Source organism: Sapajus apella, unplaced genomic scaffold, assembly GCF_009761245.1.
Source record: "Sapajus apella isolate SASKATOON/1434 unplaced genomic scaffold, GSC_monkey_1.0 scaffold147, whole genome shotgun sequence".
NCBI lineage: Eukaryota > Metazoa > Chordata > Mammalia > Primates > Cebidae > Sapajus > Sapajus apella.
Window position 1 is genome coordinate 423,365 of NW_022437087.1, and position 15,219 is coordinate 438,583.

Here is a 15,219-nt window from a genome sequence, read left to right on the forward strand (position 1 = left end):
TTTTGAGATGGAGTCTTGCTCTGTTGCCCAGGGTGGAGTGCAGTGGCACGATCTCGGCTCACCGCAACCTCCGCCTCCTGGGTTCAAGCGATTCTCCTGCCTCAGCTTCCCGAGTAGCTGGGATTACAGGCGCATGCCACCATGCCTGGCTAATTGGATTTTAGGCTTGGGCCACCGCACCCGGCCCATCTTTTGAGGAAAATTTTGAGGAACTGCAGCTATTTCCCAAAGTGGCTGCACCATTTTACATTCCCACCAGCAGTGTATGATGGTTCCAATTTCTTCACATCCTCCCCCAAACTTATTATCTGTCTTTTTTTTTTTTTTTTTAAACAGCCATCCTCCAATAAATTCAAGTTTTTATTCTGGAATGACTTTCCATTTAAAGAATTTCGAGGGTAGTGCAAAGAGTTCCAGTATATCCTTCATTCATCTTTCCCTAATGGGAGAGAATTATTATATTGAAAAAAAGAGAGAGAGGAGAGAAATAATACCAAGTAATCCAGTTTTAGTCTTTGTTGACTGAAGTGAGTATTAGGAGCTTTGGCCAGTCAAAGCAAAAGGTAGCGAAAAGATAGTCACATCAAGGTGTCGCAGTTAAGAAAACCAGGAGGTAGAATTCAAGGAGACCATGTCAAATCCTGTCAGCAAAGTCAAGATCGTAAAGGAAGTCACTTCTTAACTACCCACACCACTGGTGGTCTCATCACATTGTTGCACCGTTTGGGTGTTTTCTAATTGTCTCGGGCTGTTTTCTCTCCAATCAAGAGGATGTAAATTCCTGGCAGGTTCAGGCAGTGCTTTGAAGGTCTCTCATTTAGTTCAACCTTACGCAAAAAGCAGTTACTGAAAGGACCTCGTCCGCCAGGCTCGGTGGCTCACGCCTGTAATCCCAGCACTTTGGGAGGCCAAGGCGGGCGGATCATCTGAGCTCAGGAGTTCGAGACCAGCCTGGCCAACACATTGAAACCCCTATCTCTACTAAAAATACAAAAATTAACCAGGCATGGTGACGCGCACCTGTAATCCCAGCTAATTGGGAGCCTGAGTCAGGAGAATCGCCTGAACCCGGGAGGCGGATGTTGCAGTGAGCCGAGTTTGCGCCACTGCACTCCAGCCTAGGCGACACAGTGAGACCAAGAAAGGAAAAGAAAAGAAAAAATGGAAAGGAAAAGAAAAAAAAAAAAAGAAAAGGAAAGGAAAGGAAAAGAAGAGAAAAAAGAAGGAGCACCTCGTCAGCTTTCCGTAGCGCGGAAGACTTGCTCGACCTGAGAACTCACGGACACAGGACCCGTCCATTGCCACACCCATACCCGCCCACACCGGAGAAGTTGCTCGCGATTGGCCTGGCGTGCACAGGGTCCCGCCTTCCGATGGTGGCAGGGCTGCCTCCCCACCTGAACCTGGGTCGCCGCCTCGGTGAGGGGCTGCGGGGCAGATCCCAAGAAGTGGCATCCAGTCGGTTCTTGGCTCTCTTGCTAGAGCCAGAGCGGGAGAACCCTCCCCCGGCGAGGCCAAGCCCTGAGACTGGACTAGCACTGTAGTGAGTTTCTTTGTCCGCTCTCCGCAGCGAAGGGGCGGGACCGTGCCAGACCCTGCCGGCTCCCGCCCCGGAAGCGGAAGTGCAGGCACTGCGGGGTACTGTATAGTGTGAGCCCGACCCGAGCGCCAGTCGTTCCGCCTGCTGGTCATCGCGCCCTCTTCCTTGCCGGTGTCCTGCTCGCCGTCCCCGCCATGCTGTCTCTAGACTTTCTGGACGATGTGCGGCGGATGAACAAGCGGCAGGTGAGCTTTGCCGCTCTCTTTTTCTCCTGGCTCTTCTTGTCCCTTCGAGGCTGCTGCTGCGGGGCCCGGCTGACCCCAGGGCCCCGGTGTGAGGGTCTGTTCTGGTCTGATGCTCGGGTCGTTCCCTTTCTTTGGAGTCTGTGGCCAGAGGCTGCCTTGCCCGCCTCATTATTTTTAACCCCTAACTGATTCAGGGCCTACCTGGGGCGGGGCGGGAAGCGGTGTCTTCATGTTCCATTCCTCCCACTGAGGCAAAGGAGCAACTGGAAACCGTAAGCGCTTTGAAAGTGGAAGTTGGAGTTGCTTATTGTTTTAGACATTTTAAGGCGGCAGACTCTTGGTTTCTCCAGTCGGAGCGACTCCAGGTGGATTCGGGAGAGACGAGGTTTAGCGGTTTCTGGGGCGCTCGGGAAGGCTATTGTAGGCCCCACAAAAGCCGTTTTGCTGCTTTCAGCTCCTTGCAACCCTTTCGTAGAGCTGAGCTGTGGTGGACTGCACCGACTTTGACCTGGACCACCCTGAGCTCCGTCCAAGTTGGAACAGTTACACTACGTGTCCTTGCGTCCGCTTGGCACTAAGGTGGCAGCCCTGAGATCTGTGGTTTTACAGTCCAATATCAGTGCCACGGGGATCTGGAAATGTAGGTCTCCTCATTTTGTCTTTACTGTTTACTCTACCTTGGTCTTCTAGATCGTATGCCAAATAGCATTGAGAATACTGTTGTAATTATTTAGCCTTTACAAAGGTTGCTCTGTTTTGTCTTCTGCATCAAGTGTGTCTGTAGAGCCGAGTTTTGCTGCGTTGAACTTTTTTTTTTTTTTTGAGACAGAGTTTCGCTCTTGTTGCCCAGGCTGGAGTGCAAGGGCGCAATCTTGGCTCACCGTAACCTACACCTCCCAGGTTCAAGCGGCTCTCCTGCCTCAGCCTCCTGAGTAGCTGGGATTACAGGCATGCACCACCATGCCCAGCTAATTTTGTGTTTTTGGTAGAGACGGGGTTTCTCCATGTTGGCCAGGCTGGTCTCGAACTCCCGATCTCAGGTGATCACCCGCCTCGGCCTCCCAAAGCACTGGGTTTACAGGCGTGAGCCACTGCGTCTGGCCTTTTTGTTTGTTTGTTTGTTTGTTTGTTTTAAACAGTATTTTACTGTTATGATTATCCTGATGTCACGATTGAGGATTTTTTTCCTTGGACTTGCATTTTGTAGTACTTATAACTGCCACCTAGGGAAATAGATGTACTGTCTCCCCTTACTTACCCTTCAGACCTTAGCTAGCTCAGTGTCAATTCCATCAGTCAGAATGGAGCATTCTATAAAAATTGCACAAATGTTACTTTATATCTGTAATAACACTTCAAATTTTTACTTGTATAGTGTTGTCTTTTTTTTTTTTTCTTCCATATTTGGGTTTCTAGATGCCACAGACATTCCTCTGGAGAAAGTATTTATTTTGAGTCTGCTATTTGTTGTACTCTATGCTAGGTACAGTGAGAGAAATGCAAAGTTAGTTAAGAAAGACTTGGCCTTCAGGGAGTCTAAATGTGTAGAAAAGGACTAAGGCAAAACAATAAATAACCTTTATTTATTTATTTATTTATTTATTTATTTTGAGATGGAGTTTCGCTCTTGTTACCCAGGCTGGAGTGCAATGGCGCGATCTCGGCTCACCGCAATCTCCACCTCCTGGGTTCAGGCAATTCTCCTGCCTCAGCCTCCTGAGTAGCTGGGATTACAGGCACGCACCACCATGCCCAGCTGATTTTTTGTAGTTTTAGTAGAGACGGGGTTTCACCGTGTTGACCAGGATGGTCTCGATCTCTTGACCTTGTGATCCACCCGCCTCGGCCTCCCAAAGTGCTGGGATTACAGGCGTGAGCCACCGCGCCCGGCCAATAAATAACCTTTTTGAGCTCTTGCCATGTGTGAAGCACTTTATATACCTGTAAGGTAGGTAATGCTGTTCTTATATACAAAGAAAATAAGACTTTGTGAGAAGCAATACAGTATAGAAGTTAAGAGTATGGACTCTAAGCTAGACTTCTGAGGTTTGAAGTAGTTCTGCTGCTTACTGGCTGTGTGACTTTGAGCAGATTACTTACCTCTCTGTGCCTATGTTTACCTTCATTGTGATTAAAAGATATACAACATAAAATATGCCATTTTAACCATTTTAAAGTGTATACTTAGGTGACATTAATTGCATTCACTGTGTTGTACAAACGTAGGGTCGCTATGAAGGTTAAGTGAGTTAATTCATATAAAACACTCAGAACAGTATCTGGCACATGGTAAGTATTGGTTGTTCTGTGGTTGATATCGTTGTTAGAGAGCTTTAGTGATTTGTTTAAGATAGAAGGTAAATGGCAGGACTTGGATTTGATCTCAGGTCCTACTCCAAAGCCTGAACACTTGAATAAAAGAGAATATGACCTGTTTTAGCATTGGTGGGAAAATTGTGAGAGATTCCAGTCATGGCATTACAAACAGCTTCAAGGAGAAACTAGCATTGAAGCTGGATCTTGAAAGACCTTAACAGCATCATCTTTGTGGGTTAGTTAGCATTCCTGTAATCAAAAGGGGAGGAATTCACTTAGCACTGCAAAACCTGTGGGATACGCACTAAAGCTGGAGAGAGTTACAAGGTACTCTTCCTGCCCACAAAGAGTTTATCAGTCTAAAAGAGAAACAAAGAAAAATGTCAATTACTGCACAACAGTGTAATAAATCCTCTAACAAAATGGACAGGAAGAGAAAACAGAAACATGAAGATAGAATGAGTAGGCTACTCTGCCCTGTGTTTCTCTAATATAGAGTTATTGTGGTTCAGAATTCATTGCATCCAGGACATTCAGGATTAGTGGGAGTTTAAATGGTAAAATTATCCCCTCTGGCCTCCCAGAGGTTGTTAGGAATGGATAGGAGGGATTGGATACGATGGGGTGAGGGAGAGTTATAAAATGAGGTCTTTATCTGTACGTAATATTTGGGGAAGAGAATTGACAAAGCCTGTAGTTACTGAGAACAAATGAAAAAGGGAAACTAGAATTTTGTTTTATTCCTCTAAAAGTTGCTATCCTTTGCATGACTTTTCTGCTTATACCTAATTACATATTACATATATGTTGTCTGATTATTTTGTTTGAGTTTTGCTTTTTTTCTTATCAGATCCACAGACGAATACTTTAGTAAATGAACTCCATCTATTTAAAGTGTACTGTTTAATAAGTTTTTAACACTTATGTATACCAATCACAATCAAGATATAGAACATACATATCACCTGCAAGATCCCTTCTGACCCACCTGTAATGTGCTTTTTATCAGTATAGAGGGGTTTGCATTTTATATAAATGGAATCATAGAGTATGTATTCTTGGAAGTTCTAATCAATTTTTATGCTGGGCACGGTGGCTCATACCTGTAATTCCAACACTGGGAGGCCAGGGTAGACATTCACTTGAGGTCAGGAGGTCGAGACCAGCCGGGCCAACACGGCAAAACCCTGTCTCTATTAAAAATAAAAATTAGCTAGGCATGGTGGTGGGTGCCTGTAATCCCGGCTACTCAGGAGGCTGAGGTAGGAGAATTGCTTGAACCTGGGAGGTGGAGGGTGCAGTGAGCCGAGATTAAGCCAGGGCAAGAATGAGACTCAGTCTCAAAATAAAACAGAAGTTTTAATCAATTTTTTTCTCTATTTACTTTTTTTAAGACTTATTTTATGTGTGTGCAGTTTTAGGTTCATAGCAAAATTGAAGGGAAGGTACAGAGATTTCCCAAATACTCTGCCCCTACACATGCACAGCCTTCCCCATTATCAACATCCCCTACCAGATTGGTACATTTGTTAGTTGATGAATCTCCATTGACACATCATAATTAGTAAAGTCCATAGTTTCCATTAGGATTCACTCTTGGTGTTGTACATTCTAGGAATTTGGGTGACTATATAATGCCATGTATCTACCATTATAGTATTATACAGAGTATTTTCACTGCCCTAAAAATCCTCTGTGCTTTGCTTTTTCATCCCTTCCCCGCTTCATCCCCTGCAACCATGGATCTCTTAACTGTCTCCATAGTTTTGCCTTTTCCAAAATGTTATATACATGACATTGGCTTCTTTGCTTAGCATTATGCACTGAAATTTCCTCCATGCCTTTTCATGGCTTGATAACTCATTTTTTAAAGTTCTGAATAATATTCCTTTTTATAGATGTATTACATTTTATCCATTCACCTATTGAAGGACATCTTAGCTGCTTCCAAGTTTTAACAATTATAAATAAGGCCGCCATAAATATTCATGTTCAGGTTTTGTGTAGACATAAGATTTCAACTTTTCTGGGTATAAATACCAAGAAGTATGATTACTGGATTGTATGATAAGAGTATGCTTAGTTTTGGCCGGGCGCAGTGGCTCATGCCTGTAGCACTTTAGGAAGCCGAGGTGGGTGGATCACAAAGTCAGGAGTTTGAGACCACCGTGGGTCAACATGGCAAAACCCCGTCTCTACTTAAAATACAAAAAATTGCCAAGTGTGGTGGTGTGCACCTGTAATCCCAGCTACTAGGGAGCCTGAGGCAGAAGAATTGCTTGAACCCAGGAGAGAGTGGTTGCAGTGAGCCAAGATCACAGCACTGCACTCCAACCTGGGCAGCAGAGCGAGACTCTGTCTCAAAAAACAAAAGAAAACAAAAACCAAAAACAAATGTGAACAGTTCTTAACATAAGACTCTTAACACTATGCACACTTTCCCTTAAACATTCTATTTTTAATTAGAAATCATTCTGGGGTTAAAAATGATAGCTAGGTGTGGTGGAGCATCTGTAGTACCAGCTGCTCAGGGAGGCTGAGGCAGGATGATTGCTTGAGCCTAACGAGTTCAAGTCTAGCCTGGGCAACCTAGTGAGGCCCCATCTCTTAAAAAAAAAAAAAAAGAAAAAGAAAAAGATGTTTACTCACTAATAAAATAAGTACGTTATGCCAAATTATTATGTTACATGTATGTCACATGTAATTTTTGGAATCACTTCTCTGCTTGCTAAGATTTTTTTATTGGCTGGGATGTGGCTATTTTATTGGCCCTGGCTGAGCCCCGAAGGGACTAAGCAGACTCTCATAAATGTGTGCCTAGCTCCCCCCAGGCCACTTACATTGCTTCAATGAATTTTGCATTTCTCTGGGTTTTAATTATCTGTATGCCTTCCTGCCTAAATGTAAAGTCCTTGAGACTTAATAGGATCCTTTGTTCTTTTCATATCTTCCTATCTCTTGGGATCCCCCAACTCTTAACTGTTATTGCAGTAGTATCTTAATGATTTCTAGATAGCTTTTTCTTTTTCTTTTTTTCTGAGACAAGCTCTCACTCTGTTACCCAGGCTGGAGTGCAGTGATGTGATTACAGCTCACTACAGCCTCAACTCCCTGGGCTCAAGCCATCCTCCCGCCTCAGCCTCCTGACTAGCTGAGACTACAGGTGCACACCTAGCCTGGGTAACATAGTGAGACTCATCTCATGCCTGGTTAATTTTTGTGTTTTTTGGAGAGACGAGGTTTCATCCTGTTGCCTAGATATCTTTGATTTTTTTTTTTTTTAACGAATTGTCCCTCTAGTGAAACATACAGAAACCTAGGAGGTTCTTCTTAGACATGGACCTAATATGAATAAATGTGAAGCAAATAGGAGATGTATCCAAAAGAGAGGATAAAGCCACTACTTTTCTTGATTATGGACAAGTAATCTGGTCTTATTTAGAATCAGGAAAATATTACTGACAGGGTGTAAGATTTATTAATGAATTGCCAAGTTTCAATGTAGAAATATTGATATCAGTCTCCATTATATACACAAGAAAATCACAAGTAAAATTTTATTGTAAACTACAGTTCACATCAACAGGTATATTCTTTTTTTTTTTTTTTTTTGAGATGGAGTCGTGCTCTGCTACCTAGGCTGGAGTGCAGTGGTGCCATCTCACTGCAACCTCTGCCTCCTGGGTTCAAGCAATTATTTTGCCTCAGTCTCCTGAATAACTGGGATTACAGGTGTGTACCACCACACCTGGCTAATTTTTTTTTGCATTTTTTAGTAAAGAGGGTTTCACCATGTTGGCCAGGCTGGTCTTGAAATCCTGACCTCAAGTGATTCACCCTCCTTGGTCTCCCAAAGTGTTGGGATTACAGGTGTGTGAGCCACTATGTCCGGCTGGTATATTCTATTGAAGAACTAGAAATTATTCTTTATTCTGCATAACTAAGTAAATCTAGAATACAGCACCATGGTAACAATTAAAGATATTTTCCTGCTACCATTCCTTGATATTTTACATCTGTTATTTTTTCATAACATTATCTTCATAAATGACATAAAGACAAGGATGATTATTCATTTCCACAACCAGATGGCACAAACCTATAGCAGTAAATATGAGCTCCCCTTAAGCAGAAACTGTGTTTTTAACTCTTCTTCAAAAGGGTTATCTTTTCTGCTCAAGGAAGAAAGTGAGATGTATAATCCAAACAGTTAAGGTGTTTACAGGGACAGAAAATTTTGTCCAAAAAACGTGGTTTATCAGTCAGGGTTTAGTCTGGGAAGAAGAACTACTGTGAATATTATTGAATAATGGATTTGTTATAGTAATAAAACCTCGGCCAGGTGCGTGGCTCACGCCTGTAATCCCAGCACTTTGGGAGGCTGAGATGAGTGGATCACGAGGTCAAGAGTTCAAGACCATCCTGGCCAACATAGTGAAACCCTATCTCTGCTTAAAAGACAAAAATTAGCTGGGTGTGGTGGTATGCACCTGTAGTCCTAGCTACTCAGGAGGCTGAGGCAGGAGAATTGCTTGAACCTGGGAGGTGGAGGTTGCAGCAAGCTGAGATCATGCCACTGCACTCCAGCCTGGTGACAGAATGAGACTCCATCTCAAAAAACAGCAAAAACCTCACATAATTGGGGGAGAAGTTGGGTAAGTAAGCATCTAAAAGTGGGAGTTAGAGACCCGGAGGAATGTCACTAAGCAGCTCTTCTGAAGCACTGGTTTGGGTAGACAGAACTAAGCTTGCCACGGAGTCTGGGACAGGATTCCATGTCTAGCTGCTGGAGTGAGACTGCAAAGAAGAGCAGATGGAGAGATCCGCGGGAGGCTGTTGCCTGTCTATCTAGTCTCTGAGTCAGCCAGAAGAGCTGGATTCTGCCAGCCCCTCAGTGTCTGTCTCACCACCTCTAACTACAGTGCCCTTCTGCATAATTGCAGCTGCTGCACTTTACCTTCCAAATCTTGGGCAGATTTATTTTTGGCCAACTCCAGAACCATTCAGGGAAGGAGTTTGAGGAAACCTAGTTCTCATTAGCCAAGTCGACAAAATACAACATTATGAGTCTACCCTTTGTCCATGTGGCGTCTATACACACCTGTTGTAATCATATTAGCTTTCCAGTAAAGATAAAACAAAAGTTACATTTCTGATATAGCTATCCTTTGTTTCTATAATTGGTCACATGATCATAGCTGTTTTCTTTCTCTTCTCTCAGCAAGAACCTAAATTGGTCATAGTTTCTTGCCTGATGGGGTGACCTACCCTTATTTACTGAAGGGTTGTCCTAAGAAGTCCTACCTGGGCCAGGCGCAGTGGCTCACACCTGTAATCCCAGCACTTTGGGAGGCCAAGGCGGGTGGATCACCTGAAGTCAGGAGTTCAAAACCAGCCTGGCCAATGTGGTGAAACCCGTGTCTACTAAAAATACAAAAATTAGCCAGGCATGGTGGTGTGCACCTGTAATCCCAGCTACCCAGGAGGCTGAGGCAGGAGAATCGCTGGAACCTGGGAGGCAGAGGCTGCAGTGAGCTGGGATCCCGCCACTGTACTCCAGCCTGGGAGACAGCAATACTCTGTCTCAAAAAAAAAAAAAAAAAAAATTCTACCTGAATTGGGCTGTTGGAGTTTTCACTGACTTTAAGAGAGGCCTCAGAGACCCTCTATATCCAGTTACACTTGCTTCCTGTGGTGTGGTAGCAACCCTGTTTCTTTCTGATGGTCAGGGTCAATCATGCTAGCCAGTTATAACCCCACTGCATTTTGGTTTTCCGGCATGAGGAGCCCAAAGTGACCAAGTAGCAGTCTTTTTTTTTTTTTTTTAATTATTATTATTATTATGTTTTTTTGAGATGGAGTCTCACTCTCTTGCTCAGGCTGGAGTACAATGGCACGATCTCGGCTCACTGCAACCTCCGCCTCCTGTGTTCAAGTGATTCTTCTGCCTCAGCCTCCTGAACAGCTGGGATTACAGGCATGTGCCACTGCGCCTGGTTAACTTTTTTGTGTGTTTTTAGTAGAGATGGTGTTTCACCATCTTGGCCAGGCTGGTCTCGAACTCCTGACCTCGTGATCCACATGCCTCGGCCTCCCAAAGTGCTGGGATTACAGGAGTGAGCCACCGCACCTGGCCCCAAGTTGCAGTCTTAACATTCAGTTTAATGGAACCATTCTGTCCCCTGATGGGTGGATTAAAACCTTTGTGAATTAAAACCTTTAAATTGATTCAGGCGCGGTGGCTCACACCTGTAATCCCAGCACTTTGGGAGGCCAAGGCGGGTGGATCACTTGAGGTCAAGAGTTCAAGACCAGCCTGGTCAACATGGTGAAACCCCGTCTCTACTAAAAATACAAAAATTAGCCAGGCATGGTGGTGTGCACCTATAATCCCAGCTACTTGGGAGACTGAGGCAGGAAAATCGCTTGAACCCGAGTAGATGTTGTAGTGAGCCAAGGTCACACGACTGTACTCCAATCTGGGATTACAGATATGAGCCACTGCCCCAGTCTGGAAGCAGAAATTTCACTAGCAGATCATTAGGGGTAATAATGAGAGGAGTCACACCCATTCCTATCCTTTAATTCCTTGACTAATGAGTCCTAGGTATAGAAAAAACAGCATCGGCCAGGCACGGTGACTCAAGCCTGTAGTCCCAGCACTTTGGGAGGCCAAGGCGGGCAGATCATGAGGTCAGGAGTTCGAGACCAGCCTGACCAACATGGAAAAACCCCGTTTCAACTAAAAATACAAAAATTGGCCGGGTGTGGTGGTGGGCGCCTATAATCCCAGCTACTCAGGAGGCTGAGGCAGAAGAATCGCTTGAACCCAGGAAATGGAGATCGCAGTGAGCCAAGATCATGCCATTGCACTCCAGCCTGGGCAGCAGAGAGAGATTCTGTCTCAAAAAAAAGAAAGGAAGAAAAGAAAAGAAAAAACAGCATCATATGTTGGTTGTCAATTCAGATCATATACAACATACTGGAGGATGTTGGACATTACCCCAGCCCCACACTGTTGGCACCTAGCTGGTGCCATAACTGCATTCTGAAGAGGCCATTTCTGTCACCCAGAAGACAATAACCATAGCAGTAATTGAACAGGAAAATCTAATGTAAGTAACTGTTTACTACTAAAAGATGCTTAACTACTAAAAGGGGTAAAAGAGGACTCTTGGCCAGGCTCAGGCTCATGCCTATAATCCCAGCAACTTGGGAAGCCCAGGCAAGAGATCATTTGAGGCCAGGAGTTCAAGGCCAGCCTGGGCAATATAGTGAGACCCTGTCTCTACAAGAAATTAAAATATTAGCCAGATGTAGTGGTGCTCACCTGTAGTCTAGCTACTGAGGAGGCTGAGGTGGGAGAATCACTTGAGCCCAGAAGTTTGAGACTGCAGTGAGCTATGATCATGCTACTATACTCCAGCCTGGGCAACAGAATGAGACCCTTTCTCTTAAAAAGAAAGAAAGAAAAAGACTCCAGAAGTAGCATATAACAGAAAATAGCTGCCATCCTCCAGGATGAGGGAGAGAGAACAAAGAAAGAACTAAGAAAGCACCTTACCCAAAACCCTTCCCAAGCCTGAGATTCAGACCTTTTGGCAAGGGTGTGGCTGCCACAGGGTCATGTAACCTGTCATGGCAATACCATTTGCCAGAGTATTCTCTTGGAGCTGGTTTATAGTTGTGAATTACTGGAAGGTTGAGAAATTTGGCAGAGAGTGAGTGTGGGCTGTCGTCAACCTTGATGGTCACTGAGGTAAGCACTACCAGGCTTTCAACACACAGATCCACTGGGTACCAGGTGGAATAAAATCATGTTGGAACCAGGAGGAGAAGCCCTCTGTTGCTGTGCAGTGGCCTTTCAATACCCTTTATTAGTTAAACCTAACATTAAGCCAGCTGGCAGAGGACTCATATTTGTAGGATTCAGCTTAACACAAGGAAGGAAGGTGGATTTGGAGTTGAGAGATGATAAATTGAAAACTGGCCCACTGTTCTGTTATTTCAGGCCAACTACTTCAAGGTGTGAGGGACATAGTAAGACTAGTGAATTCCATGCTGCTGTGTTTCAGTTGCCCACTGCTGTGTTTTAGTTGCCATAAAGTAAGTCCCCCACTCAGAAGCAATGTTGTATGGGATACCACCATGAGGAGTAAGGCATTCTGTAAGATCATGGATGGGGGTTTTTGACAGAAATACTAAGGACATGGAAGACCAATCTATATCCAGAGTCTGCTCCTTTCATGATTGAAACGATTCAGTATGATCAGCCTGCCATCGAGTGGCGACAGTGTTGGTTTTTTGCTGTTGGCAGGCTAGGTGCTCAATGTTGGCTAGAACCTAATAGGTCTTAGTGAGTGGAAGTCCATGTTGCTAACCTTTATCTTGACTGCTGTAGCCACTTTGGTCATGAGTCCATTGGGTAAGACAGGTGGCTGGGGAAATGGGTTGACTGACATCCACAGAAGAAGTCATTTTTGTTCACCCTGGTTATTAAGATCTTCTGCAGAGGTAATTCTTCGATGAGCATTTTTGTATGGCACACAATTATTTTCACATTCTATATACATATTTGGAGCACTCCATCCACATATCTTTTCCTCAGACTTCTGATCTCAACTTTCCAGTGATGTCCCTTCCAAGTCGCTGTCCATCCAGCCAAACTGCTAGTCATTTTTGAATCAATATAAGTCTCCATCTGTAGTCATCTCTCCATCCAGGCAAAATGAACAACCACTGTATTGCTTGATGCTGCCCATTGGGAAGATTTCTCCTCACAATCCTTCGTGGTAATACCACAGCTGTCTGCTTTCAGTTGGTGCTAGATGATTTATGTTGAACCATCACAAATCAGGCCTAAAGTTGTCCTTAGCTGTCACGGAGAGCTCCGCGTGAGGCAGTAAATGCAGGATGAGAGAGGCTGCAGGGTAGCATCGTTACGAGCCATGGGTCTCTGAGTCACTTGCTCATATTTACTTGTGTCTTCAGAACATGCTCGAGCCCAGTCTTCTGTGTACCACTTACACTTGATGATGGAGTACTTACTGCTGCACATGCCCTACTTTATGGCTTGGTGGATCTGACATTGTCCAGGCATCTAGTGCATGCTGAGTAGTTCAGCTCATGGGGCAACTTGGCCCATGGTCAAGTTTTAGTCTCTACAAGAACTCAGTAGCAAACTACAAGTTGTTACACAAGAGGAGAACAATTCTCCAAAGAACAGCATAGCTTTGTCCCCAATTCCAAAGGTCTTGGCTGTCATTTACTTAAACTGGATTGCCAAAGGCTCCATATAGCATCCCTGTCCATTACAGACACACCAGTTACCATGAAATCTTCGGAGTCAAGTGCGTGCTAATGTAATCCCAGCTACTATTACAGCTTTCAGAGGTGTTGGACCTGTTGTGGAACCTTACTTAAAACTGGCTTAGGCCGGGCGCGGTGGCTCAAGCCTGTAATCCCAGCACTTTGGGAGGCCGAGGCGGGTGGATCACAAGGTCAAGAGATCAAGACCATCCTGGTCAACATGGTGAAACCCCGTCTCTACTAAAAATACAAAAAATTAGCTGGGCACGGTGGCGCGTGCCTGTAGTCCCAGCTACTCAGGAGGCTGAGGCAGGAGAATTGCCTGAACCCAGGAGGCGGAGGTTGCGGTGAGCCGAGATCGCGCCATTGCACTCCAGCCTGGGTAATAAGAGCGAAACTCCGTCTCAAAAAAAAAAAAAATAAAAAAAAACTGGCTTAAAATTGGGTTACTAGATAAATAGAGTAAGTTGGGGAGTATTAAGTTTTATGCAGTTTTCTGGAAGAGTTGGTGTGTAGAATTGTTAAAATTATTTTCCTTAAGGCCAGCAATGGTAGCTCACTCCTGTAATCCCAGCACTTTGGGAGGTGGAGGTGGGCACATCATGAAGTCAAGAGATCGAGACCATCCTGGCCAACATGGTGAAACCCCATCTCTACTAAAAATACAAAAAATTAGCTGGGCGTGGTGATATACGCTTTAGTCCCAGCTGCGCAGGAGGCAAAAGCAGGAGAATCGCTTGAACCCAGGAGGCGGAGGTTGCAGTGAGCTGAGATCGCGCCACCACTGCACTCCAGCCTGGGTGACAAAGTAAGACTCCATCTCAAAAAAAAAAAAAAAAAAAAAAAAAATTAGCTAGGTTATTGGTTGCATAAATGTTTAGGATTTTTGCATCCTCATTATGAACTTACCTTCCTATCATTATTAAATGACCGTAATTGTCCCTGTACCATTATTTGTGGTAAAATCTACTTTGTGTCCAGTTTGCTTTCTTTTTTTTTCTTCAGTCTGCTTTTGATTAATGTAAGCATAATATGTTTTTCTCTTTTTTCTTTCACAATATTTGTGTCTTTAAAGTATATTTTTTTGTAGGCAGCATGTAGTTGAACACTGTTTTATCTATCCAAGTGGACAATATTTACCTTGTAAGATAGTATTTAGATCATTTACATATTATTTTTTCTTGAGACAGAGCCTCGCTTTATTGCCCAGGCTGGAGTGCAGTGTCATGATCTCGCTAAGTATCCAGTGTAAGTATCTATCATGCCTATAATCCCAGCTACTTGGGAGGCTGAGGCAAGAGAATCGCTTGAACCCTGGAGGCGGAGGTTGCAGTGAGCTGAGATCATGCCATTCATTGCACTTCAGCCTAGGCAACAAGAGCAAAACTCTATCTCAAAAAAAATTATGATTATTGTTATTGAGATGAGTCTTGCTATGTTACCAGGCTGCCCTCAAACTCATGGGCTCAAGTGATCCTCCCATTGTAGCCTCTTGCTGAGTAGCTGGGACTGTAAGTGCATGCCACCATGCCTGGCTCAGTCTTTTTTTTTTCTATTTGCTTTTTCATTTGAGATAATTTCTATTGTTATGACTTCAGGTTTGCTAAACTTTTCTTCTGAGGTACCTAATCAGCTGTTATTTTCACCTGTCTGGTGTTTATTTCAGACATAGTAATTTTTTTGTCTCTAAAAGTTTAAGTCTGGATTTTTTTTTTTTTTTTTGTCAGACAGAGTTTCGCACTTCTTGCCCAGGCTGAAGTGCAGTGGCATGATCTTGACTCACCACAACCTCTGCCTCCCGAGTTCAAG

At 44.1% G+C, this 15,219-nt stretch overlaps 1 protein-coding gene across 2 annotated transcripts in view; it reads left to right on the forward strand.

Annotated features, from left to right (window-relative positions):
* Positions 1–1,360: 1,360 nt before the first annotated feature.
* SEC11A (SEC11 homolog A, signal peptidase complex subunit) overlaps positions 1,361–15,219 on the forward strand; it is a 46,563-nt gene continuing 32,704 nt past the window's right edge. For both annotated transcript variants that reach the window (XM_032264792.1, XM_032264791.1), the window contains exon 1: positions 1,361–1,785. In XM_032264792.1, coding sequence (XP_032120683.1) covers positions 1,735–1,785 — 51 coding nt within the window. In that variant the 5' untranslated portion in view covers positions 1,361–1,734. The remainder of the gene's footprint in view (positions 1,786–15,219) is intronic.